This window comes from Fusarium pseudograminearum, chromosome 4 (assembly GCF_000303195.2).
Source record: "Fusarium pseudograminearum CS3096 chromosome 4, whole genome shotgun sequence".
In the NCBI taxonomy this organism is placed as follows: domain Eukaryota; kingdom Fungi; phylum Ascomycota; class Sordariomycetes; order Hypocreales; family Nectriaceae; genus Fusarium; species Fusarium pseudograminearum.
The window spans coordinates 5,471,343-5,498,661 of NC_031954.1; the positions used below are offsets into that span (position 1 = coordinate 5,471,343).

General features: G+C 49.0%; 6 protein-coding genes across 6 annotated transcripts, besides 2 other annotated features; 3 read left to right on the forward strand and 3 right to left on the reverse strand.

Moving 5' to 3' along the window:
* Nucleotides 1–3,823: 3,823 nt before the first annotated feature.
* On the forward strand, nucleotides 3,824–4,457 carry FPSE_02296 (uncharacterized protein; the record flags this gene model as incomplete). The annotated part of the gene is made up of 2 exons (XM_009255415.1): nucleotides 3,824–4,075; nucleotides 4,128–4,457. 2 exons carry the CDS (start codon nucleotides 3,824–3,826, stop codon nucleotides 4,455–4,457), a joined length of 582 nt encoding a protein of 193 aa, XP_009253690.1.
* Nucleotides 4,458–5,757: 1,300 nt separating this feature from the next.
* FPSE_02295 (uncharacterized protein) lies at nucleotides 5,758–7,452 on the forward strand (the record flags this gene model as incomplete). Its single annotated transcript, XM_009255414.1, has 3 exons — nucleotides 5,758–5,931; nucleotides 5,990–7,242; nucleotides 7,299–7,452. 3 exons carry the CDS (start codon nucleotides 5,758–5,760, stop codon nucleotides 7,450–7,452), a joined length of 1,581 nt encoding a protein of 526 aa, XP_009253689.1.
* A 544-nt stretch (nucleotides 7,453–7,996) lies between these two features.
* Nucleotides 7,997–8,747, reverse strand: FPSE_02294 (uncharacterized protein; the record flags this gene model as incomplete). Its single annotated transcript, XM_009255413.1, has 3 exons — nucleotides 7,997–8,522; nucleotides 8,576–8,619; nucleotides 8,673–8,747. 3 exons carry the CDS (start codon nucleotides 8,745–8,747, stop codon nucleotides 7,997–7,999), a joined length of 645 nt encoding a protein of 214 aa, XP_009253688.1.
* Nucleotides 8,748–8,992: 245 nt separating this feature from the next.
* Nucleotides 8,993–11,735, forward strand: FPSE_02293 (uncharacterized protein; the record flags this gene model as incomplete). The annotated part of the gene is made up of 2 exons (XM_009255412.1): nucleotides 8,993–9,254; nucleotides 9,304–11,735. The coding sequence occupies 2 exons, from the start codon at nucleotides 8,993–8,995 to the stop codon at nucleotides 11,733–11,735; spliced, it is 2,694 nt and encodes an 897-aa protein (XP_009253687.1).
* Nucleotides 11,736–12,435: 700 nt separating this feature from the next.
* FPSE_02292 (uncharacterized protein) lies at nucleotides 12,436–16,062 on the reverse strand (the record flags this gene model as incomplete). The annotated part of the gene is made up of 1 exon (XM_009255411.1): nucleotides 12,436–16,062. The coding sequence occupies one exon, from the start codon at nucleotides 16,060–16,062 to the stop codon at nucleotides 12,436–12,438; it is 3,627 nt and encodes a 1,208-aa protein (XP_009253686.1).
* Nucleotides 16,063–17,587: 1,525 nt separating this feature from the next.
* Nucleotides 17,588–17,616: a microsatellite.
* A 2,888-nt stretch (nucleotides 17,617–20,504) lies between these two features.
* Nucleotides 20,505–20,526: a repeat region.
* A 3,138-nt stretch (nucleotides 20,527–23,664) lies between these two features.
* FPSE_02291 (uncharacterized protein) lies at nucleotides 23,665–25,262 on the reverse strand (the record flags this gene model as incomplete). The annotated part of the gene is made up of 7 exons (XM_009255410.1): nucleotides 23,665–24,018; nucleotides 24,085–24,399; nucleotides 24,658–24,725; nucleotides 24,782–24,938; nucleotides 24,988–25,032; nucleotides 25,085–25,134; nucleotides 25,187–25,262. 7 exons carry the CDS (start codon nucleotides 25,260–25,262, stop codon nucleotides 23,665–23,667), a joined length of 1,065 nt encoding a protein of 354 aa, XP_009253685.1.
* Between the last annotated feature and the right edge of the window lie 2,057 nt (nucleotides 25,263–27,319).

A 27,319-nucleotide genomic window follows, 5' to 3' on the forward strand; every position in this document is an offset into this window, starting at 1 on the left:
ACAGGACGATTCTGTTCTGTCATGAAGAAGATGATTATCAGCAACAGAAAAGGGCACGCCTAGGTCATTCACACCTGTATGGTGAATACATAGCACACCCGATATTCCCGAGTCGACCAGGCTTCACAACACCAGGATAAAAAGACCCTGGCTCCAAGAAGGATGGGCTGCACAGGGATGTTGTGCTTTGGATGTGATAACGTCTGTTCTCACTTTTCTGTCTGCCTCAAGCGACCGGGCATCCATGACTTTTCTTCCACTTTAAAACCGCAGCTTATTGTTTAGGAGAACGCCTTTGGCTAGAATCGAATTTTGGCAGTTTAACAAAAGACAAGATCCCGCTGGTCATGAAGCATCAGCCAAACCATGTTTGTGGCCTTGTGAGAAGGATTTTCTAAGACATTGATTGCTACGCTACAAGCACTTGGTACATACTGACTGGGTCAGAAACCAACCATGTTGTCCTTAGTGTAGGAAAAAAAGAGCGCAGTCTGTGCGTTCTCTTTCTTGCATGCTGCATACAATAGGTAGGTTAGTAGTCGCTTACAATCGACGACATATCACGATCAATCTCGGACCACTCTCCCCGAGCCAAGAAGGGAACCGAAACCACACGGACCATTCAGAGCTGCCTGTATTATACCTGGGTACCGTAGTAGGTAGTCCTTGCGTCTTCGCTTGCACAATGACTTTACTTGCTTAGTAGCCAGCGGGCCGCTTCAAGCTTTACGAACCATGCTCATCAGCTCGATTCTATCTACACCATTAGACGCTTATCGTAGATACCTATTCAAGGTTGCAGTACGTAATTCTTTCAGCTCGAGTCAAAGATTATCTACGAAAAGACTTGTATCAGCCGTTTTATATATGTTTCTTTTTCGTCTTTCTCCAGTCTTACTTACATATATGGTTGGCGATCATTGATCTGCAGCACGATTTAACTACTGTAACTGGCAACGATTTGCCGTCTCACTGTATGTACAGTACGGACTACGCCTATTTTTTTATTTTATTTTTGCTTTTGACTCTCGACCTTATCTTTAAGAAATTCAGTAGGCTTAGTCTGCTATGATAAATCTAAACAACTAATAACTTCGTTGCAGCTACCATCTGAATAGTTGCCATCCACGGTTGAACTCGTCATCTGCTAGAAATAAATGATATATGGCTGCTAAATTGGCACAGTACAACACTTGGCACTTACTGACCGCAGTTAAACGAGGCTGTTGTTCCCTGCAACTCACATGGATCTGTGCTACCACAAAGCCCAAAGGCTGGTGGTTCTGGTCGCCAACTTGGACAGGGATATGAGGTTGGAAAGAAGAACGGTGTGATATCTCTACGACTTGGAAGTTGAGTAAGATGACCTTCTCAGCAACATGAAATGACACCAAGCAACATTTCTAGTGCTGCTCCTTATAGTCTCAGACACAAAATAAAAGCCAGAACAGGGCAGCTTCGAGACTTGTCAACTGTCTCAGCGCCAACAGGTCGGCTGATCAGCTCCCCCGGGTTTCTTTTCTCCACAGCGGCTGATACATTTGACTGGGAATGACATTGGCTCGCATCTCCTCCACCTGCAACTATTTCCTCCAGGTATGCAGGTTCATCCCAATTCGAGTGCCCTGATTTGCCCAAACTCCAGCGCGCAGTTCACCCTTATCAGGAATGCTCTCTATTGGTCGCCTTTCATGCAGATGTTGAGTTCCATCCACTCATGGAAACCTCAACATCAACGTAATGGATTGCGGAGTACTGTAGATAGGACAACTGAACGTGCAGACTTGGAATATCAGAGTCCGGGGAACATCCCTCCAGATGAATAGATCCTGCATGAGAACAGGCTATCGCCAACAGCTTGGTTATTTAATGTGCACATGGTGTCTTTGAGCTGTATTGGTTGATTAGAGGGTCTCGACCAGAGGGATTGCTCATGTTGTCCTACGTTATGATCATGATTCCAATGCACGACATGGTTGCACATATGAACCTGCCAGGCTCTATGCGTTCGAGCCCCATAGCACTGGTCAATGTTCCTTAGCGAGTGTCGATATCAGGACCAGGAGGCACAGTTCTCGACTTGATAATGATGTGCACAGTTCTCGGCTAAGGAGCGAAGCCGAGAAGCCCTGACATGGTCAAGAACTGTCAGTTCATGTATTCCGTACTATGCTCTAGTATAGGCCATATTAGCCTAACGAGTAGAATCGAATTGATGGTAGCAGACGGCAAATCATTCGAAACCTAACAAAATCTCCGACTTACGATGTGTCAATCAGCTTACTTGGCAGACGAAGTGCACATGATTAGAGGTGACTGCGTGTTTCGTCCCATGCTGGCGGATCACAAGTGGAGATGGGGTCTTTAGATCTCGTTCCAAGACGATTGAAGAGGCTAATGATAAAGACGATGCCGCGCTTTACGAGCGATTGACTGTTCGATTTGATCGGCTCACACCAGCACGGCAGTTAAACTTCTTCGGTAACGTGGGGGTCTTTAGTTGGCAGACGAGACGGGTCCCACTACATTAGACGCTCACCCGGGAAGATCTCATGACAGATTTTGGGGCCACTCACAGCTAACGTAGTATCTGTAACAACTGCTTAATTGATCGGATGCTCGGTGAGAGACCTACCTAAGTAGGTACATACATAATAATTGCAAATACCGAGAGTTAGTGATATGGCCATATTGCGAACATGAGCCGATAAGAGTGTATTAGTTCGATGGATGGGTACAAGAGACAAGCGAGGTCGCTTGGATGAGAAAACTCCATTGTATCTTGACCGATATGATCGGAACATTATTAGGTACTGAGGGGCACCGTTGATTATGGGGCATCAAATGGAGGTGAAGCACGACATGCTGCTAGCGAATAGAGGCACGTGGAGGCCAAAAATACCAAGGTAGAATAAAGTGATATACCGAACATCGGAGCTCGTCTCTCGTCATTACGAATACAAATAGTTCCTCAGTTGGCTGTGTGCAAAGCCCACACTCAGTTCCTGTCCCATATCGGTCCAGCCAGAATTGACAGTTGCTTTTTGACTGACCGTAGAGAACATATTTACACCATAAATCTCGGCGCTTCGAACCGACCGGAAATGTGACGATCGACGTCAGTGAGGCATCAGGAGGGGAGCATCCTTTGTTATAAACATTGTAGCATTCCCCAAACTGAGAGTACGGGCAGCCCGACAAGGACGTTTGAGCCACCCACCGGGCCGGACCCTCGGGCTTTGTGTCCCGCCTGTCCCCTGCTTCTCCAAAGTAAATTAAGTACCTGTCTTGACTCAATGGAAGCCTTCTGGAATAAATTACGCCTTTTCTTGTGTAATTGGTTCCTGTAACGCCTGTTCATCGTAGGAGCCATTAAATAAGAGGAATAAGGGCATAGGCAGTTTTGCTAAAAAGTGACACATTTCACCTGCTAAAAGTAATGGCTAGGTGAGTTCTTTTTTCAGGGTCTTTCACCCCTGTCTGACCAGTAGGCCTAAATCCTTCCATTTTTGTGGTCGCTTGGAGAGCTGGGGCTGTGACGTCGAAGGTGCGGCAGGCGCAAGCGCAACACAGTCCCCCGTCCCGTTTGGCAGGAGCAGTGGTGCGTGACCCAAATTCCATTATTTTTCTGGGCCGACCGACAGCGGCCAGCCTTGACCCAGCTCTCCCCTTCCTCATTTCCTCTCCCACAAATTCCTCACTCGAATCGGGCATTGTTTATCCTACTATGTAACATATCGTCCCTTTCGATCTCATTGTCCTTATTCTCTACGACGACTCAAATTACCACTATCGACACCGACGCACTTTTCTACAGCCCACCATGCCTCCCGCAAAATCCTCCCGAAATCACGACGACTCCAAGTCGGACGCTCCCAATTCCAAAGAAAAAGGCGGAAACGGCCATTCTTCGACAAAGATGCGCCGAAACGCCAGTCAACAAAACCACTCTCATCTTCGAGAGGTTCAGAATGCTGCTGCTGTTCTTCCTCCGCCGCCTGCTGAGCCTGTTCCCCCTAGTGTTGGTCAACCCCCTCTTGCCTACCATGATCTTCGATCGCTCTTCCAGTCTCCCGTCCGCCAGGTTGCATTCTGCTACAGTCATACTGACTCGGAGTCTCTTACAGCTGCCATGGGCTCTCTTCGAACGAAATGTCCTCCATGCCTACCGTCGCGAGCACCGTCTGAACACCCCGACCTCGTTCTCTAGCCCATACTGTCAATGGATTCTGTCGCAGCCAAACAGCGTTGGCTTGCACTCTCCGACCATGGTCCGACGTCGGCAAGCCCGGCGACAAAGCAAAGACCAGCTTGCGCTCTCTGTGCGCAAACATTTTAATGGAATGGGCGTACAGGAGAACGATGTGATCGTCGACTTTATTTACAAGATTCGTCACGACCCCAATCGCATCTCTAAACCATACGCAGGCGGCAAGAATACGACTTTCATGAAATAAGGGGCAGGCGCTCGTAAGCAAGCAATTGGTTTTTACGCAAGGGATGGACATATTGGTATGGAGTTTTGGGCGTTGAAATGAAGCGTTACAGCATCAGTCGCTTCGAACAACTTGCGATTTTTTACTTCTACACTATACATGACGGCACGGGCAGACAGGCTTGTTTGCATTGGTCGCATAGGGATGTCTGTTCTTGGGATGGACTTAAAGTCTTGCACGGTTTCACATTACATCATAGGGATACCACGTCTAGCATGGCAGGGAATAGGTTTCTTCAACTTCATTTGCAGGGCATTTAGGCAGTACTGAGAGTTTCGCAGAGTATATAGTACCTACTACATATAGCATTCCAGGTAGAGAATGCGAATATCATGGTTATAGTTTTTTCTCCGACAGGCGATACGTTTGAGTTTTGTTATACGTTTTTGATCATCCACGCGCATGGACCACAAGCTCGCGCATGAACCCGATCAATATTACCCAGAGCTAGACCTTCTTTCACAATTCTGGGAAATTGAGGGTATTCAAATTTGCTGTCCTGGGATAATACGTTGTGCCATAAAGCATTATCATGACAACACAACGCCTATCGGCCTACTAAATAGTAGGTAAATATCTACTGTCTGTGTGGCAGAGCTACGGAAAGCCAAGCGTGCAGGGAAGTTTTCAAACCCGATCCACAAAGACTGGAGCTAATGCGGGAGCTTTGTCTTGCTCGTCGACCACGGTTTGAGACTTGATAATTGGACCGCTCTCTGAATTGTTTTCGGCTTCTCGTGGATCTCAAATATGTTTCAAAATCCTCGGCTTAGTAGGTAGTCGGGGTAGTTTCGGCATAAGTGCTCAAGAGATCAACGTCCTGTTCTCCCATGATACTTTGGAACCCGGGATTGAATGCCGTCAACGTTACAAGACGAAATACCGAGCCAATTTAAGACTCGAGAAACGGTCACTCCAATTCATTCCCCCCACGCGAGACGGCATTTAAAGAGCTTCCACCGGTTTTGCATCGGCTTTTCCATTCTTTAGATTGCCATTGCCATAAGCTTCGACCAATAGGCTTTCATCTAAAAAGCGTTGCCGAAGCCGGCCCTTATGACGAAGCTGGATGCCTGAGGCTTGTCCGACCGTGGAAAAGTTCGAGATAGGTCTCGAAAAAAAGAGAACCACGAGCTATTCCGCTATTCGTCTGTGACTGTTCCCTCTCCTCTCGGTTACCCTCTTTTTTTCCTTTCCCCTCCGAACCTTGTGCACTTCTTTATATGATTTCTTAGAGTCAGATGAACTGCTACAGCTCAAGATGAATCCTAGTTTGATATCAAAGGCCACCCGTCCCACGCGGGTCCTGGCGCAAAATGCACCAAAGATTCAATGTTTAAGGAAAGGTGCCCAGCTTCACACTGCAGCATGGCATGTCGGTTCTCAGCGTCGACCTTCTTTTAGGAAAGGGTCCCAATCTCCTTCTGCGAAGCGGGTGAGTGATTAGAAATCCCAATTGATATAATAGCTCGGCTTTTTCTGACGCCATATAGTTGTTCCATGCCACAAATGCCGTTCAGCAAAAGGATCCTTACCAAGCTCTTGGTGTTGGTAAGACAGCAAGCGCCGGCGATATTAAGAAGGCATACTATGGCCTAGCGAAAAAGTACCACCCCGATACGAATAAGGACCCTCAAGCGAAGGACAAGTTCGCCGATATCCAGTCCGCCTACGAAATTCTATCCGACCCCAAGAAGCGCGAGCAGTTTGACCAGTTCGGTGCCGCCGGCTTCGACCCTAGTGGAGGAGGTGCCCCCGGTGGTGGTGGCGGATTTGGCGGAGGGCACCCGTTCTCTGGCTTCGGTGGATTTGGCGGACAAGGTGGTTTCGGCGGGTTCGGTGGCCAGGGAGGTTTCGGAGCCGGAGTCAACTTTGAAGATATTTTCTCAGCATTCACCGGACAGCAAGGGTTCGGCCGCCGATCACGACAGCAGGCTTATCAGCAGGAGATCCTCGTTGGCGAAAACATCGAGGTCCAATCGACTATTAGCTTCATGGAGGCAGCGAAGGGTACAACCAAAACCATTTCGATTACACCACTCAGCACCTGCGGCACATGTAAGGGTAATGGCATGAAGTCTGGGTCGTCGAGGAGCGCATGTAGCGCTTGTGATGGATCTGGTACCCGGATAAACTATATGCAGGGCGGCTTTCAAATGGCGTCTACTTGCGGAACTTGCGACGGCACTGGCACGGTCATCCCCAGGGGATCCGAGTGTAAGCCTTGTTCAGGAAATGGTGTTGTGAGGGAGAGGAAAACGATCACAGTGGATATCCCTGCAGGTATTGAAGATGGCATGCGACTTCGAGTTGACGGTGCTGGTGACGCAGCCCCTACCGGTCGGTCTGCTGAGCCCAATGCTCGCAGCCAAAACGGAGACCTGTACGTCTTTGTGCGTGTCGCTAAAGACCCTAAGTTCCGACGAGATGGCTCCAATATTCTATACACAGCCAACATACCTCTCACAACTGCTTTGCTGGGTGGACACGCCGAGATCCCTACTCTGGATGGAACAGTCAACGTCAAGGTTGCTACAGGCACTAACACCGGCGATAAGATCACCTTGCCTGGCATGGGAATGAAGCGCCTCGGTTCTCGACGTGGCGGAAACGGTGACCTCAGGGTTGAGTACAGGGTCAGTATGCCCAAATACCTGAGCGCCAATCAGCGAACCATTGTTGAGGTGCTCGCGGATGAGATGAGCGACAAGACAGCAAAGCGGGTGATGGGCGTTGGTTCTTCAAGGTAAGGAGTTATATCATGTACTTTCGTGACGACTGGTATACTGACCACCTCCAAAGGGACCCAAATGACCCTGATACGCATAGAGACGAGGGCTTCCTCAAGTCGCTCTGGCATACTCTCACCAACCATCCCGCTCACCAAAAGCCGAACGAAGATGGAAGCCAAAATGACGGCTCCACCAAGAAGCCTGGTGACGACGATAAGAAATAAGGGATATTTCGCTCATGAATTGTATCATATACTTGGGAGAATTATCAACATTAGAAGGACGGAAGAAGCGCATTTGTTGGTGTTCAAAAGGTTATTATTATTTGTTGTATGGCGTCGGTGGAGGGTTACGACAGCCCAACTACTACTCACATATCTGCCACAATGTCAGATCTGTTGTATACTAATCCTGTAGTATAGAAAGAAGGAGCTGGGAAGCTCCAACGAGGCCACTCTCCTCATCAGTTTTGTAGTTTAAGTCACTGTACGGTACATACACATTGTATATGAACGATGCTACGAATATAGATAGAATGCAATCCTACGATGGCGATGGGACATCACGCTCACGGTACCTACCTTGGTCGATAATGACCGCTTCGGTGTTGAATGAGGAGTAGACCTTGGTTATGTCTGACTTGATTAGAGTCCAAACCGTTCATCGTTATCAATTAACTCACATACCAGCGCAACAATGTGTGTAGTGTAGCCGTGTCCCTTTCGTGATGTCATCAAAGTAAACTCCGTCGCAAATCTCACCAGGCCATCAGCCGATAGGCTTGAGCTTCTTCTTCTTTTTCTTATCGCCACCCGGTCCTTTCTGAAACTGTCGCCAGCTGCTGATCCGCTCATCCCGGGTAGATTCCCAATCTTGTTCATGCTGGCGCTTGCGCTTGCGCTCCTCCAACTCGGCATCGGTGCGTCGTTGCTCGCGGCCTTCCTCTTGGAGTTGGGCCTTCATCTGTCGGCGTCGACGGTGTTCGTTGTCGATGAGGACGTCTCGCGCCTTCGCGCGCCACATCTTTCGGAAATCTTCTGTCTTGAGCTCCTCACTGTCCACAGTCCATTTATTCTCGCGCATGAGGAGCATGCGCGCGTCTGCGATAGCCTCGTCTAGTCGTTCGCGATGCTTTTCATCCATGAGCTCAGTCTGAGCCTTCTTTAGTCGATCGAAAGCATCCGGGGCCAGCGGGTTCTTTGTCTTATCGGGATGGATGAGTAGGGATTTCTTGCGGTAAGTGACCTTGATGTCTGAGTCGGGGACACCGGGCTGGAGATCGAGAACAGCGTAGCTATTAAAAGTATTAGATCAGAATCTGGAACTCTGGTTCAAGTGTTGACGTACGCATCAAGTCGAAAGGCTTTCAAGATACGGTCGATCTCAGCATCCTGTACATGAGGTTAGCAGGTGTCATGATACAGCAAGATCGTCGCAAACTCACCTTGTCAAATTCCTTGGCTTCGAGCTCGAGAGCATCTAGCGCATCCTTGTCTTCTTTTGTGTCTTTGCTAGCCATTTTGGACCGATCAGCGTGCTTGAGAACCTTGCGACTTAAAAATATTGGAACAATGAAAGAACGAAGTTGTAGCTGAAGGCAGGTATCCAATGCGGTATGTAGGTTGAGTTGACGGGTGGCGCTAAAGTGACCCACTTAGCTGCCCCGCGAGATAAGATAACAGAAAAAAATATTGGAAAGAGCTACTGTTCTTTATACCATTCCGACTCTACATATATAATTCTTCATATCAAGAGCGCGTTACAATGCCACGACGCGGCGCCTCACCAACTCCCTCGGAGGGAGAGATTGATATCTTTGGATCTCTTTACCCTGGCGAGACCGACAACGCTAATGGCCAGAACGGTGGCGATGACTTCGACTTCGACGGCCTCTTGAACGGCCCAGAACCAGGCAATGATGATACTGATGAGGCCTTCATTGCCTTACAGCAGGCGGCTTCTTTCCGAAAGGCTACCAATCTGAAGGGTAGAACAGTCAAGAAGGGTGGAGGTTTCCAGGCGATGGGTAAGGAAAGCAATGGTTGGAGTCGAGAATTCATACTGACCAATCCCAGGTTTAAACAACAATCTCCTAAAAGCTATCACAAGAAAGGGTTTCTCAGTTCCTACTCCCATTCAACGAAAAGCTATCCCTTTGATTCTCGACAGAAAGGATTTGGTCGGTATGGCCCGGACAGGTTCAGGAAAAACTGCCGCCTTCGTCATTCCCATGATCGAAAAGTTGCGCGCCCACAGCGCTAGGTTCGGAACACGAGCGCTTATCATGTCACCCTCTCGAGAACTTGCGATCCAGACTTTGAAGGTTGTGAAGGAGTTCAGTCGAGGAACCGATTTGAAGTGCGTCCTTTTGGTTGGTGGTGACAGCCTGGAAGAGCAATTCGGATACATGGCCGCCAACCCCGATATCGTGATCGCAACACCCGGTCGATTCCTCCATTTGAAGGTCGAGATGTCCTTGGACTTGTCATCTATTAAATATGTGGTTTTCGATGAGGCCGATCGTCTTTTCGAAATGGGTTTCGCAGCGCAGTTGACTGAGATTCTTCATGCGCTGCCCCCTTCAAGACAAAGTTTGCTCTTCTCCGCCACGCTACCAGCGTCTTTGGTTGAATTCGCTCGCGCCGGTTTACAAGACCCCAGTCTTGTGCGACTTGACGCTGAGCAAAAGGTTTCACCTGATCTCGAGAGTGCGTTCTTCGCTGTCAAGGGTGCTGAAAAGGAAGGATCCTTGCTGCATATTCTCCATGATGTGATCAAGATGCCAGTTGGCTCCCCTGAGGGCGTCAACAACGACTCCGAGAAGGGATCAAAGAAGAGAAAACGCGGCGCTGATGGTGGTAGCGGCAAGCCCACAGAGCATTCGACCATTATTTTCACAGCCACCAAGCATCACGTTGAGTACCTCGCAAACTTGCTTATCTACGCCGGATTTGCGGTCTCTTATGTCTACGGTTCGCTCGATCAAACCGCCAGACGAATTCAAGTCGAAGATTTCCGAATGGGCAAGACAAATATTCTTGTTGTCACTGATGTTGCTGCGCGTGGTATCGATATTCCGGTTCTTGCCAATGTCATCAACTTTGACTTTCCTCCCCAACCAAAGGTCTTTGTGCACAGAGTTGGTCGTACCGCTCGTGCTGGCCAACGGGGTTGGAGTTACAGTCTTGTGAGAGATACCGATGCTCCCTATCTTATCGATCTTCAACTGTTCCTAGGCAAGAAGCTTGTCGTGGGCCAAGAGACAAAGAATCCATCCTTTTCGGAGGATGTGGTTGTTGGTGCCCTAAAACGAGACCCCGTCGAAGGTCATGTAGAGTGGTTCAACAAGTCTTTACATGAGAGCGAGGATATTAATGCGCTACGTGGAGTCGCTGTCAAAGCCGAGAAGCTCTACTTGAGAACCAGGAATTCGGCTGCCAGCCAAAGTGCAAAGCGTTCAAAGGAGCTGGTAGGATCTCAGGGGTGGACACAACTTCACCCGCTGTTCGGTGAAGATGTTGATGGAGCTGAACAAGCGCGCGTTGACATGTTGGCAAGAATTAGTGGCTTCAGACCTCAAGAAACTATTTTCGAAATTGGTGGTCGCCGTGATAAGGGTACTACCGAGGCTGCCGAGGTGATGAAGCAACTCAGAAAGAGAATCACCCCACGAAGACAGATTGAGGCAAAGGCAGATGACGACTTCGAAGGAATTGACGATGATATACCAACGGCCGCCGAGACGGGTGCCGGTTCTGACGAGGAAGAGGTGGTTGCGGATGAGATGGATGTGGATGAGGAGTCAAATGATGGTTTGGAAGTCACTGTCACCAACACGAACTCTAAAAAGGGACGAACAGACTGGCGCGACTCGGAAGTCTTCATGTCTTATACACCCCGAACATTCAACGCTGCAGAGGAGCGTGGTTACGGTGTCTCATCTGGTGGTCAGGATCCCTCCAACTTTGTGGAGGCTGCCCGTGGCGTCACCATGGATCTCACCAACGACGAGAATGCCAAGAGCTTTGGTGAACCAACCCGTTCCAAGATGCGCTGGGACAAGAAGTCCAGGAAGTACGTTTCTCGAGAGAACGACGAGGACGGCTCCAAGGGCGCAAAGATGATCCGCGGAGAGAGTGGTGTCAAGATCGCAGCCAGCTTCCAAAGCGGCCGCTTCGACAAGTGGAAGCGCGCCAACCGCCTCGGTAAGCTTCCTCACGTCGGCGAGCAAGTGCGTCCAGGTTCTGCCAGCCATGCTGCCAACCTCCCCTCGGGAGTGCGCTACAAGCATAAGCAGGAGAGGGCACCCAAGGAGGCAGACAAGTACCGTGACGACTTCGAGGTTCGCAAGAAGCGTGTCGACGAGGCGAGAGAGAAGCGCGTGGGACGCTTCAGAGATGGTATGGGCAGCAAGAAGGAACTCAAGGGCAGAGAGGATATCCGCAAGGCGAGAATCGAGAAGGAGAAAAAGAGGCTCAAGAACGCCCGACCAACCAGGAGAAAGTAATTTGGCAGATGAAGTGGCCTTTGTGCGTGGCGTTTGGTCGATATATAGAGAAAAGAATGCAATTTGTTTTGGCAACTGTCTGTCGTGTTGTGAAGTGATGACAAGATACTGTGGTCTCGTTCCAGCGAAAGCAAATTATCAATAATGGTTCTACGATATGCCAGCATATAGCAGTTCAAAAACAGGATCATGTCCGCCTTTCGCAACGTCGCAAGGGCATGTTGTACACGGTGATGCAATGCTTACAAAGTCAAAAATATTGTCAAATGCAGTGATAATAGCATATGATTGTTCGCCAAACTCCAAGGCTATCGCTATTCCCCTTCCATTCCACGAAACGCCAACCTCTAGCATGGTTAACTTCGCCAGGAAGCATATCAAAAACAAATTCCTAGCTAACAACAAAAATGTAAGACCGACCCATGAATACCACAATGCACAAGGTCTAATTCAAAACAAATGACAGATAAAAGCAAAGAGAAATTAGAGCAGTTCCTTCACACTATTCTCGTGGTAGAACCGTTTCCAGGAGTGGTTGTTCATGTGTGTAACAAGTACAACACATGGGGTATCATTGGGAGGTCTTGGTAGGAAAAGTCCGATGACGATCGTAGATCCGCCAGATAAAAAGGTTGTATGCGGATGATAAAAACGAAAAGCAAAGTCATAAAGTCATAAAATCAGGAGAGCGCCAATAGGCTCATCCATCGGTAATATCGAGATTGTCCAGCCACATGCTAATGGCATCATGAAGTGGGCTTCGTGATCGGCCATTTCTAAGGTGGTTTGTCTCCAAGTGTCGCTTTTCGCGAATGTCAATGACTTCGCGAATACTATCTTCGAGTGCAGAAAGGACAACTGTCTTGCACTGGACACGGGGGATCTCAAGGGGTGCTGGAGCCAGAGCTGGTGTGGCGGGAGCTGTGATAGAAAGGGGCTCCTCAACCTCTGTGCTCATACGAGTGTCACTATGGGTTTGAGAAGAGGCCAGCGAGTGATCCTTGCTGGTGTCCTGGCTCAAGCTAATGACTCTTTCAACGGCATCAGTCAAGGTCTCGTCGGGACACAAGACAGGCTCTTCAATCCATTCCTCCTCCAGCTGTGTCTCATAGGGAAGGATTGAGGGGGTCAGAAGTCCGCCATAAGAGGTCGAAAGACCAGGTGGGCCAGTGAGCGGTCGATGGTCAGCAGGCGCCCGTGGCTTGACCAATCGACGGTATCGAAGCCGAGTGATTGAGTTGTTGGTAGTATCAGCAATCATGACGCTGCTAATATCTACCCAACGCTCGTTGAGATCGCCCAAGATTGGGTATGCAGGAGGTGGGGTGGGCTCGGCTTGGAGAGATGCTTTGATCTGCTCAATAAGGTCCTCCTGAGGGGGGATAGCCTGGAGAGCAAAATCGGGATGGTAACGGTTGAGCCAGCCAGCGGCATTTAGAGGAAGGTCGCCATCAATGCACAAGCGTGATGCTTGTTCAAATGATTCAAGTCCGTTCTGGCCAGGGGTGGATAAGTAGCCGCTGCTTGAGGGCGAGCTGATGGCAGACTCAAAGGTTGTCATGTAATCAGGAAAGGAAATGTCTACATCAATAACGCCATCATCAGCGTTGATGGACGTCTTGACAGGCGACTCAAAAGCACCGGTAGGATCAGGTGTCCTATCCGGGCGGATCGAGGGCTCCCGGCTGTGGCCTTTGCATTCTCTTGGGGTGCCGGTTCCTCGTAAAGTATCGGTAGCAGGTCGCGTCGATGTCGGGGGAACGTCTACATCATCCACGAGAGTTGCCTCTTCTACCATCTGAGATAGCTTGTCGGTCCTGTGGAACGAGGCCTTTACAGGAGACTTAGGATCATATCCACTATACGTGCTGTATGTGGTCGAATCGCGGCGTCGAGTACTCCACAAGCCACTAATGACGCTTCCCCAGCGCGAACTTTGACTCCTAGAATCGGTGCTGGTAGTGCTCATCGCGCCTGTGCTTTCGCCTCGCTTCAGAGAGCGCTTCAGGTCGTCGGTAGCGACGCTTCCGCTGCTGCTAGGGCGAGGTCGTCTCTGCGACTCCACTCGTTGGGCCGTCGAGAAATGCGGGATGGTTGTCTCGGGCATAATGGTCGTGGTTGTTGCTGCACTGCTCTTCCTGCTGACAATATCGTTTCCAAACATTGCAAAGTTTGGGGGCCGAATTGAGGCTGCATCTGAAACACGCCTTTCATGGTTCCGATCCATGGTTAAATGGGCCAGCTGTACAGGAACAGTCGAGGCTCTCGCACTCTGACTGGTCGTTCTCGAGTGAGAAGCTCGACGGAGCCCTGTGCGACGATTAATCTTGCGACGGAGGGACTCTTCCCGTAGAACAGGGATAACAAATGTGGGGGGTGAGTTAGAATATGCCCCGAGTGAAGTCGAAGTGCTGGGCCGATGGGCACGGGGCATGGGAAACTGCGAGTTGGCAGGTAGGAAAGCAGATAAGAGGAAAATGAGGCGTCGAGCAACCATTTTGTCATCAGAAACAATGATTGTTCGCGCCGGTAGCGACAAGTCTTCTTCGTTTCGGTTCTTTTGCTGAAGATAGAGCCTTCTGCGGTAGGAAGGAGGGCAGAGAGCCTGTAGCCAGTCTGTGTGTGTTGAGAGAAACCCGGTGAGAAGGTTGTAAAAGAACTGATTCTGCTGGTCCGTTCCAGAAACCCATTTAGAAGTCCAGCGCGCCTCATCACGCCAAATTCCCCAACGTCCTTGGCCAGTCACGACTCTCGCTGCGCTCAATCCCATGACAATTCTGTGTCGAGACGCGTCGACTTCTCCGGCAATATTTGTATCCTCTGAGAGGCAGTTGGGCCAGAGATAAACGAGCTTAGTGGTGCCCTTTTGGGGCTTGATTCGAGGCATTTCATTTCGTCTCTGCTCAGTGAACGATGGAGCTCGCCCAGTTTTGGTGGATGTCGTTGAGGACGGAACTGGTCCAGGGGTAGGTCCAGGAGAAGTCAGATCAACTTGCCGGAGCATTGCTGCGAGGGATGTGGCAACCACAGACTGAAGATGGGTTAGTGTTCTCATGATAATATCCCAGTGCCGAGTAAGCGAATCAATTCTATCCTCCATATCAGCTGTGTAGGTTGAGTCTATCCCGTCTCCATTTCCAGATCCAACCATAGTCCATCCTGAAGGTCGAGCTGAACTGAAGGACGATGGGAAGAAGTTCTCTTGGTCATTGTAGGAACTTGATTCACGTTGTGCAGATTTGGATTGGGCGGTAGACATGCGGTTTGAAGTGGTGTTTGTGGCAGGCAATTGGACAACTAGGACCACAGCGTACATAGGGGTTCGCCGTTGCTTGACCTGGGGCTTCTTCTTTTTGGGCACAGACTCGTCGCTTGTCGTGGGGAATGGGAAGCCGGCACTCTCGTCTGACCAGTTATTCGAAGGTGAAACGCTTGATTCTGGGTCATCAATATGGAGATTGACGGGAAATAAGCGAGTTATCAAAACCTTCTTCTTCTCAGTCGGGCGGTGAGGAGCAGTATGGGTAGGAGCTGTGGTGTTTGTTGGGGAGAAGGCTTGTGAGGAGAAAGATTGAGACAGGCGACTAGAACGAGCACTGGAACGTCCAATGGAGCTTCTACCATCACCAACGATGCTGTTGGATGGGTCGGCGGGGCGTGACTCGCTTGGTACGACATGGACTTTGGTCGATGTTCCCTTGTAGGACGACAGCTCGGAGTTTCCAAAGATGCAGCCGGAGAACGTCGCAAGTTCCTCACGATACTCACGTGATGCCTTCTGTCCATCTGATTCGACTTGGCTGTCCCTGCGCCCCTGTAGTGAGGCTCGGCGATCAAAAGCGCCTTGTCTAGGGGAAGGTTGGGAACCTTCAGGTTGAATAACGAGGGGACGTGATATACCGCCAAGGCTGCTTTTGCGCTGCTGCGAGACTGATGATCGACGAAGCTCCGGAGAGGGTGGCGCGCGCTCCGTGGGTGATAATGGTGGAGCAGGGTGGCTGTCAAAGAGTAGGGAAGCATTGGAAGGACCCAGGGCATCCTGCATTATGATAACGCGAACATCGCGCACGTCCAAGTCGACATCACCACTATAGTCGAAAGCATTTGCCGTAGAGGTGGCGGGGGTGGTAGGAGTAGTTGATAGAGGGAACACTTGATCATTGCGATGTTGATACAAGGCATGAGCGTCTGGGAAAAGCAGGTTTCTAGTAAAAATGTCCTCTTGAACGGATTCAAGCGAGGATACAGGCCTCGAAGTCTTTGTGGTGGCCTGGGTAGGCGTGGCTGAAGGGCCGCCAGAGCCCAAGTGCAAGAGCCGGCCGAGCATGTCGGGAGGCGCACTCAGGGATTTGGGCAGCAGGTTGAACTAACAAAGGAGGCGGCCGTCGATATTAATCACGACGGCGAGCCATAATCAAGGTGGGGAGCGAAGTGTTTCGAGCTGGGCGTGATCGCATAGTCACCACTGCCCGTGGCATGTGAAAGTTTGAGAGCTCGCAAAGCAAGATTTTGAGTTTATGCTTGAGCTTAAGCCTTACATACGAAGCAAATCAGAGTAGTCGACAGGTTGAGGGGTAGAAGAGAAGACGAGGAGGGACTAGAATGACACTCGTGGAGCTCAAAGAAACAAAGACAAAAGCCAAGGTGCAAACTCTGTTTGCTTGTCGTCGTAAATTTAATCAAAGGTGGCAGCCGTCAGCGCGTGCGGGAGGGTGGTGACAATGGTGGTATGGTGTGAGTAGGATGGAGTGTGAGAAGGAAGAGCTGAAGTTGGCTGAGAAAGAATTCGAAACGATGCGTTGCTTTTCGACAAGAGACGACACGATGCGATGCGATGCTATAATGATGGGCGAAATGCGGAGAGCCAAAGGATTGTCCTATTATGTTGTTTTGCCTTTGTGTGAGGGGTTGATAGTTCGTGGGTGGAGGATATGCGGTCTTTGCGTGTGATCAACAGGAGAGATGGGGGTCGGTAGCTGCAGAAGGACGATCGTATAGAAGAGAGCTGATGGGAGGAGAGATTGTGGCTGTAGCTGTGTATGAAGCTTTGTGTGTGTGGCTGCTGCAAGTTTCGTGTTAATGAATGTATGGAAAAGATGATAAGAAATGATTGAGTCGAGAGTTCATGTAGGCAGTAAGGCAGAGGTTTGATGTTGTTGATCCAGATGCTCGGGTCAAGGCAAGGCAAGGAAGGTTAAAAGGCGCCAACTCGGAGCGGGTGGCAGCCCAGTTTTGGGTGTGTGTGTGCGCTGAGGTTTACTGGGATTAGCGGTTCCCGGGGGGGGTATCTGGTATCCCCACCCTGTACCGCTGACCCAGGTACTCGTTAGTGGCGGTTGAGGGTTAGCGCTGGTGGCGGCTGGACCACAGGGTACAAGAGAACAGGTACCTCTTAGTTCGGGGGCCAGGATGGAGAATTGAGATGAGATGGGGAATAGTCAAGTGGATATTGCATGTGTATGGGTGGGTAATTTTATGTGTCTGCGAGTGTTGCATGTATGAATTGATTTTGGATCCGAGGGGAATCGACAACAGATGAAGAAATGTGGATCATTACTTACCTACCTGGGACAAGACTGGACTGAGAGGCAACTGACTGATGCGTGTTCTGTACTCACAGAGGAATGAGCTGCATTTTGTTTCCCCAGAGTCTTGGATTAGAGAGAGCGGGCGTAATAAGAGACTCGTATGCCGAATGATGATAAGCGAATGCCAGACATAAAACGTCTTGCAAGCTAAAGCACCTAGGTAATAGGCGTGTGTGGCTGGAACAGCCTAGGTTGACTTTTTTTTTTCTCTCTATCAAGATCAACCAACACCAACTTTGGTTTAGTTAGGTAGCAGATCTGATCTGGGTTGGGCTGGGTTGGGGTTGGGTTGGAACGCCGTCCAAAATTATTATGAATTATGTCCGTATATCTTGTTGCTGCAGAGGCAACGAGTCGAGTCAAGTCAAGCCAAGTTGATAAACTGTGTCAAAGTCGTGCCGAGAGCCGCAACTAGATTCTCCAATGGATACCAGTTCAACGGCGACAATACTCCAAACGGTGATGTTAGGTAATAACCCACGAGAAACATCCGTCCTTAATTAGTATCGACGGCGGCACTGCGGGTGGCTAAACAGCTAAACAGTAAATGGGCCTTCGGGGTGGGCGATTCCATTCCACAGAAAGGGCCTTGGTCCAAGTTGATAGGCTCAATTTGAAGCTGAGGGCGGGCCTTTTAGCTAAAACAATTATCCTTTTTTCTCCTCTGCCGGCGGCTCTGCTCCTACTTTGCTCTGTTCTGGTGCTTCTTCGTATGAGTCGGAGAGACGGGCGCGTAGAAGAACAAAACAGAATTGTGCAAGGGCAAGAAGAAAAAAAAGAGGGTCGAAGCCCAACGATGGAGTCCTTCTTTGATTGTCGAGGATGGAGGCGAATGGAAACACTTCGGCCACTGCAACCAGACTCAGAGTCCCTAGACAAGACAGGGAAGAACAAGAAACAAGGCCAAAGAGGATATTATTTCAGACTTGACAGAAAAAGGTTAATAATAAAGAAGCGAGAATCCAGGATGAACTTATTAGAGAGGAATACCGGGTGCCTTGTATGTATGCAACAAAAAGGAAGGCAGCCTTTACTTTGAATCCTGGCTCCCAAGTTGCGGTGAAAGCAACCATTGAATCGACAGTCGTCGGGGCCCGACCGGGGTCTTCCTGGTAACCAAGGGACCCCCAAGATTTGAAGTACGTACTGCATGCTTCAACAGGTACTACTTTAATTATTCAGGTCTCATTGTTTTATCAGTGCTCTGTAACCCAAGACATTTGCATACGAGTAACCTGATACCAAGCACTCTGGGGATATCACAACTGTCCATACATACCAGGTCATGGGCCAGGTCCAGGTCCAGGTCTAGGTCAGGGCCTCGAGTGAATACCATGGCGACGGTCAAGATAGTGGAACTCGAGGTGCTCTGACATTTGGATGGCTTGTGCTTGTTCCCTTGGCTCGTAGATTATTGTACATACATATTACCTGTATCTGTAAGCTTGGCTGGCCTATCATTAAACTCTCCGTCATGAATGGTCTACCATTACCTGACCAAGTGGTGTAGTCACTGTCATCTCATACAACGTAAGACTTGAACCCACGATACTAGAGAATTCCGAATACGCTGTCGCAACCATACAGACCAGCCTTGACAGCTCTCTCAGAGATTCAACCCATCTCTAATCAAGTAATCATGTCATCCAGCGGGCTAGTCTAGTGAAGTCTCGAGGTTAAACGTGCCGACCAGGGTCAAGCATCGAGTAGCGTAGCTACGTAGGTATATAGGTACCGACAGCACAGTAGGCCGACTAAGGAGCGCCATGGGTACACACACATACTTGACGTTGGGATTAATGGATGGTAAATCAACATGGATGGTTCATAAGGCATCGCTCGGCCGATGAGAAGAAAGCTTCAGAGTCGCTCTAATTATCGATCGCGTAGCATCACATCATATCGCATCGTATGCAGCCCAACGGTCGTAAGAAAGCCACCGTCAGCATCTATATATGATGCTTCAGTTTGGTAGTCTGATGGTTTCTGGTGCTGCTCACCATCACGATGTCATCACCAACGCGCGCAAATCGAGAGCCGCTATCGGCCTTTTGCCTTGAAACTACCAAAAAGCCTTTGCTTCCATTGGCTCTCATAAACGTGCGCCGTACGCATGACGCTATTGTACATGCAGCAGGCAGACCAGCACATGCAGCTTGAGGGTGTGTATGCGCTGTACGTACTTTACTTTACATTTTAGCATATGGACAACAAAAATCGGCTCCGAGAGAACTTGGTGGTGTGATGACAAGAAAGCTTGTGTCTCTCCGTCTCTCTCTTTTTACTTCGTCTTTCCCATTAATTTTCTAGTTTCTTTTTTAACTGCCGTGGCAGGCCGTACGAGTAAGTTGGGTGAAGAGATCATTTGTAGGAATAGGAGAGAAAGAGAAAAGAGAAAAGAAGAAAAACAGAAATCTCTCCAGCGACTCCGTCACACTTGTGTCGTATAGAGATGCTGCAAACTATACGTAATTAGTAGTGTTTTTTCTTTCCCACGGATAACTCGGGCTCGGCTCATGAACTATCTCCATTGTAATGTGATAAACTTGACTCGTTACGGACGGTCCAGTTGAATGAGAGAAAGATAGATATCGAAATATAGAAAACCCCCCCTTGCATGACATTGGATGACATTCCGCCAAGACGTGTCGCCATACCAGAGATCAACAAAGCTGAAGAAACCTGGCACTTGATTTCATATGGAACGGATACTGTAGAGTCATACTCGCCTATTCCTTAGTCCCTCGTTAAAATGTCGTATCGGGGTTTTCGGGCAAGGAAGTTCCCGATGAGCCGTCGTCAATCCTTGATCCTTCTCTATAGCAATCACAAAGATATGCCGTTGATGCGAGCGGAGAGTCGCGTGGTCTTTTGGACTAACGATAGCTGGGTACTAAGGTATGGAACCGAATGTCATTCATGACTCTGGTGAATAAAGCTGTGTGTAGTAAAGCAGATTCTGGATTCTTCTTCGGCTCAAGATCTCATTACCTCGGTTTAACAGTTTTGGATATTGCCTCTAGCCACTCCTACTAATGGATAACCATTATTTAGTTAGTGTTCATAAGGCCTCGGCCCTAGCGGCCGTTTGTTTGCACATATGTACAAAAGGGAATAAAACAGAGGCCACTCAAAATCACCACCAATTCCATTGGATAGTTGCCTTGCGGGTTGTTACGCCAAAAAAAAAAAAAAAAAAAAAATTTTTTGCCCCGCGATAAGCACCTACCTACCCTGCCCAGCCCAGCCTTGAGCTTTAGCTTCTGTCCTCCCCCTCATTTAGGGATCTACAGGCACGCAAGCACTGAAAATGGCAGCGCGGTGAGGTCGAACATGACGCGTTACAGCATTCTCAACAAATTTACTCTTAATGGATGGCTTGTTGACGCTCATTATTATATGCCCTCGTATTGCTTTCGCTGTAACTCTCGGCTACGAGGCTGTAAGTCAAGTTAATAAATTAGGTCAAGGTATGCCTAGACAAGGCCCAAGCGAAGCCCAGCACTCACATGAGGTCTGGACTGTCGATCTTCATCCCCGTAAGCGGGTCATTGCAACCACATAACCAAGGTAGACTGTTGTCTGTCTATCTGTTATTCTCCGCTGGAAACATCAACGTGACCGAGTAAGAGTAAGAGCGTACAGAGCTGATACAAAGTACGGCACCCGGAAGAGCATATCCTATCTCTCGCCTTCTTGTCGGTGAAGAGGGATATCTACCCGGATTCCGGCTTCGTGCAGCTGCTTTCTAGGTAGATTGCATAGCCAACAACCTCAAGATAGCTATGATGGACGAAATACATGAGAATGACGTTCGAGGTGATATATGTCTGAGCTGTCAATCAAACAACACGGTTGCTGTATCCCTTCTGGGCTGTTCGCATATCTAAACAAGATTTGCTGTCAATCCATTTTGGGCTTCCTGCTCGATGGCTGCAGCTACAGACGGTTGCCTATATGCGGCCAGCAGATAGATAGATACCTTTAGCCCACTTACTAACTAACGCAAACAATGTTATGGCCTATATGTCCATGTCTGTGTCCGTGCCTGTGTCCATATCTGCTACTAGATGTAAATGCCGGTCTGGATGATCCATCGGCTACGTAGGTAGGTATGCTTATAGCTAACCCCAATGCGAATAGCTATATTTTTAAGTAGACTGACGATCGTGGCTGGTGATTTATATCATACTTAGCAGTCTTTTGTTCTCCCTCGAGTATCAGGTTGCTTCGTCAACTCTCTCCTTAACTATATCTCTCCAGATACCATTGTCTCGCAGCGTCATATAGTCTCTGTTCAAAAAACATTAAATTTGATATATCATTTTCTAAACTCTTCAAAGGTGGTTGCGACTTCCTCTTGAATTCCATTCTAGTTTATGGCGTTCATCACGTGTAGTATGAAACCTCCACAATCTCCACCTTCTCACATTCGCCGTCCTTTGATTCTTCTCACTCCAAAGCCTCATCTCACCGCCCGAGGTTTATTCACTCATCCGTTCTTCTATAGCCTCAACTATCCATCTCATGTCATTAGCCTCTCTGCTGTAACATATGAGCTGCAGAAAAACAAAGCAAGGGTCCTCGCAAGTAACAAGTGCCACTTTGCCAACCCGCCCTAACCCGCACTTGTCCCACAATGCTAACCATTTGCCGATGCAAAAGACGACTCCGAATTACCCACGTTAGCCAACCGATGCATCACTAAGAATTGCTTCACATAGACCCTTGTAGGCCTTTTGTGTGTGAGTGAAAAAAAAATATCCTTTTTTTCCGGGCACGCGCGCATGGAGCGGTCCGCATGAGCCTTTTCTGCTTAACAATCCTTGCTCTTGTTACAGGTCACAATCACATCTTTGGTCGAGGGGTCCTTTTTACCTTGTCCAACCAGAATCCCTGTTATATCTTCTTCCTCCGACTGCTTGGGAATCCAAAGGCCGAGGGAAGACCAGGGCAAGGTCAAGCCCAGGCCCAAGACTGCATTCGGATCATCGTCTCGGATTTGCATTTGCATTTGCATTCGCCGGGTTACGGTAGGGTAAGGATGGTGGCACTCGATCGGAATTTGATCAGCTCCTCCACACCCAGACTCGCGTTGCAGTTGCAGGATCAGCGATTTCGAGTAGCAGACATATAAGATAGGAGAGGGAGATAAGAAACACCTGCTACATACGGTATGCTATGCCATGCTATACTGTGTGTGCTGCCAGACTGATTCACCGTGTCTGATCACATGGCACAGTGAGATTCAGCCACCCAGTGCTGTATTATAAATGCTTCATCGACAAATATTACTTCAAAACACTCGTCTTGTATTATATCACTTTTCTGCTGTCATTGGACTGGGCTGACTAGGCAGGTAGTCATGGGCGGGCCGTCCCTTGGCCGTCTCACTGAAATGAACAGCTGACTTGTGACAGCGAAGCCACCCATCATCATCATCATCATTTCCTAAGTACATACAAGTCTACAAGTAGATGTACATACTTACATGTACATGCTAATTTGGCTGCCTGTTCTCGACGCAACGCTAAGCCCCTCGTTTACCGCGCTCCATGTTTACCACTCTGTGGCATGGTCATCTTAGCTTTTCCATCACTATTATCCAGTCCAACGTTTTAGGTCGTGGTAGGCCTCAGATCTGTTAATGCGTGACCCCTCCAGGCTTTTCCTTTCCGGGGTTAGCATCCTCGTCTCATATTCAAGGGTCCAAGTCGAATGGTGCCACTGAATTGCACCAGTTGCACATCCCATCATGAGGCTGACTGTCAAGTGTCAAGGGTCCAATCCTTTGGGAATACACCGGAACATGCACTGCAGTTTCTTCATCAATGACATGTGGTTGTGGCTGACGGTAGCATACATGTATGTAACACTGTAGTGGCAGTGAGCTTACTTCATTGCTTGAGGTTTGTATCATAAGAACCGTCTACAAAGAGTCAACCCCGCTCAACTCGCAACTCAAAGCACCCCGTTTTTGAGGCATATGTTACAGCTTCATCAACGCCTCCGGCTTCACCCGCTAGTTGTGCAAACTAATGATTGTTCTCGAAGACTATGGTTGCCTAGCTACCTAGTCATTGACTGACTGTCAACGCCTTACCTAGACGGCGGCAAAAATTTGCATCACAACTCGCTGGCGTAGCTTCTTCCAGGGATCTCCCTTCTTGCTTAGCGTGGCGGAGTGATGGGAATATCAAATTCAAACTTTCGGTCAACTTATCACAGTTTGACCCCTCTTGGACCCCTCTATTGGCGTCGCCTCATCCCCCGTTGATCACTCAGATCTAAAACGAAATGGCAGGCGACGTCGACACCGCTGATCACTGATCACGGGGTCTTCATATAGACGTGCAACACCTTAGCCCATCGCACAAGCTTCCACAAGTCAATTGGCAGTCTTGTTCGCCTCTTCGTGGTCGCCGACTTGTCGGTGCGTCGTGATTGGCGTCGATCAACGTTGCTGGAGACTCTGGACCGCTGTCAGATATGGTCACGGGGCTCGAGGCGACGAGTTCAGGCTGTAGTGTTGCTGAGTGAACTCCGTACGCGTGGAGACACTCCATGATGATCTTTGCCTTGTCCGCAAAGCCCTCGAGGGTTCTATCGTCAACGACGATGTGGGCGGAGGCGATAGATTTGCGCTGGTCCAGTCGCCAGATGTGCAATTCGTGTACCGACTCGATCCCAGGTATCTGTGTGCTTGTTAGTTGATCATGGATCTATAAGACGTAACTCTTCTTGTCGATATTCGCCATCACCTTTTCAATGTCATGCTTGATATCGTCGAGGTTAAGGCCCCTTGGTGCAGTTTGTAGTAGAATGGCGCCGCTGTTTTTGACGAGTGGTACGGCCGAAGCAAGAATCATAAGTGAGATAAAGACTCCGACTGCAGGGTCAGCATAGTATCTTCCTTGTCCTTCAGCCTTCCAAATAATGACCGCTGCGATGATGACACCAATATTGTTAACTGCATCTCCCAATACGTGAATGAAAACGCCTAGCATTCCCAGGTCTCTGCCTGGAGACTTGATAACCACTGACATGTGCCTGTGTTCGTGATGACTGCTTGTGGTCTGCCAAGTTATGGTTAGCAATGGCAACTATATGGTACGGGTCATGTCAAACTTGCAGATGTCAAAGGAGCCTCGCATGCACTTGTTGTATCATGAGTCGTCAGATCAGTATCATGATGCTGTTCCCCATCGAAGTGGTCGTGTTGCTCATGACCGTGGTGGTCGTGTCCATGATCATGTTCTAAAGTAACAAGTAAACGACACAGTAACAAACATAGAGTAGAGTGATTATCTCTCACCGTGAAGGAAAGAAAGGACCAGAATGTTGAGAGCTAGGCCGGCGCTACCGACTATCAGAATCCATTTTGGCTCCTGGACGTGTACGTCTCAAAATACTATCAGTATCTGGGTCAACGGGTCAAGTACTCGCTCAAGGACTTACCATCGCGAGCGATGCTCACAAATCTTTCGACGGCCTGTACTAAGATGCTGACGCCCAGCGCCAGGAGGAAAACACCGTTGAAAAAGGCACCTAATATCGTTGCTCTTTGCCAACCGTATGTGGACTGTTGCGGTGCTGGTTTGGATCGATCTTGCAACTATCTTGGTCAACGACTAGGACATTTGTGTCGAAGCACACCAACTCACCACCAGCGCGACTAGGGCGACGACTATTCCGATAAGGTCGCTAAGCTATTATGTGTTAGATTTGTAGTGATGGTATATTCAGGGGGAGTGTGCGTACGTAGTGAAAGGCGTCGGCGATGAGTGCGATGGAATGAGTGTAGAAGCCAACTGCATCTATGTCAATACACGCTTCTAGGGGAGGTCCGGGGGGGAAACTGACCCGATAGCTCAGCGGTAAAGAAAGAGAACGATATGCAAATCGTGAATATTAACCTCTGTTTCTTGGAGATTTTCATTTTGGCACGCGGATCTTGGATCGTTTTGTGTCGGTCGTGTTGTGCGCGTGCGTTGTCGGGGCGGATTGCTAGGTGTATAGTAGGTATAGTATAGACCTTGTATGTCAAGGATCTGGAACTAGAAGAATTCCAGTCCAGCTTTATACTCCTCTGGCCATCTCATGCGACTGATTCTCTGTGCTCACGGGGAGTAGCTGATGTGCGAGAATTCATGAGCATGCCCACAAACAGGGGGCGGTTTGTTGTTGACGGCCAATTTGCGCACGGCAGAGAACCAGGCTGCGTACAATCTTCATTTATATCTGACAATTACCGAATCTAATCAGAGAGGCGAAGCACAAAAAGGAAAGCTGCTATAAAGTAGTTTATCAAGGTTGTCTATTCATGTCGCTATCCGCCATCGGGTTCCGGGACGATTGTTTGGGGTAGCATTAACTCACCGAGCCGAAGATGGGATAAAAGCATGCTTTTGGAAGGTTTGAGTGTTGTTTCTCGTTGCACGGCAGGTATTTGTGGTCAAGTGTTTTGCAGCGCTTAGGTGGTGTGTTTCGTGATGATTGTGACAATGACAAGCTGTTGTTCGCGGAGAAGCAGCTTGTTAAGGCATGATATTTCTCCAAGAATCAGAGATTTATTTCATCCAACTACACAATAGACATTGATCTATCGCTCTGATGTGGTTCTCAACTTCCCGTTGGTACGATAGAGTATGCGTGCCACCTTTAAGACTATTACAGCCAAGTCTGGTGCTCGACCAGACTACCCCTATGTGTTCTCCTCCAAGGATACAGGTGCGGCGCTCGTGTAATGGGGCGATAGTTTGAGCAAATTAAACCTTGAATCGTTCGTAATTGTCGCATCAATCTATCTGAAAAGAAAGAAAAAAGAGTATTCATACCCAACTTGAGAGCATTTGCTAAAACAACCCCTAATTCAGCCCCTGACTGTTAATGCTATTATCCAGAGGTAGGCTCGCATCCTGAATTAGAGCCGAGAGCTCCTCTTCCACTGCCATTCCCGCCATCTCCTCATCTTCGTCTTCCTCGTCATTATCCTCGCCGCTATATGGCATGTCTCCTTCTGGGTCTGTCTCGGAGTCTATGTCGATAAGTGTACCATACGGTAGAAAGAAGTCATTGGGTAGCAAATCGTCCTCCATGCTTTCAACTTGCTCAAGCGTAGCACCCTTCCAAAATGCTGTAGGTCCGGCGGGCCCGTGAACGTCGTAGTCACTAAAATCACGGTTAGTGGTTTGCTAAGATGAAATGTCTGAGTTCGTACCGGTCGAACCAGTTTCCCACAACGCCGCGAGCGGAGCGCACGCCTCCGATTTGGATGCCTTCACTGCGCCAACGCTCGATACCGTGGAATACCGAAAAGGTCGTCCATCTCACTTCACCTTCTTTAGTTAAACGAGCGGTACCTTTAACGTCGAAGGTGCCATGTTAGCCTTGCGTGTACATTCCAAGTGTGCCCCTGGGTAACGGGATTCGTCTTACCTCGAATGTCGGAGTTTGCATTGTTGTCAAAGGAATCATCTAAAGAACGAGTTACGCCTCGAAAGTGGACCACGGGTAGGTCCTGTCCGTCTTCAGGTCCTGGTTTCTCTATTGACGTGACGTTGATACGCATCATAATGAGACGGGTCGCTTCACCCACATCGAGTGTGTGTCGTGGTGCATCAGGTGCGATGAGATCACGATCACCAAAGTTGAAGGCGAAGAAGTCGCTATAGTCAAGAAAGCAAACAATCTGAAACCTTGTCTGTTAGCCTGGATACCACGCCGGCTGCTTGATATTGGGGGTAAACGAACGCGGTACCATGTGCCTGTGACGTTATAGGGGTCCCGGGCCTCAAGTGAGGTTATATCGCGAGGTGGAGGGGCCATAAAACTGTTAGAGAATGATCCCGAAAATGGACTGTCCCAAATCTCGCCGAATATGCGTGCCACACGGCGTCTAGTGCCAATGTTGTGACCTAGAACGATGAGAATGGCCTCGACTTTTTCCCAGTCGACATTGAACGACCCGTCGTTCATGAATGGGCCCCAGCCAGA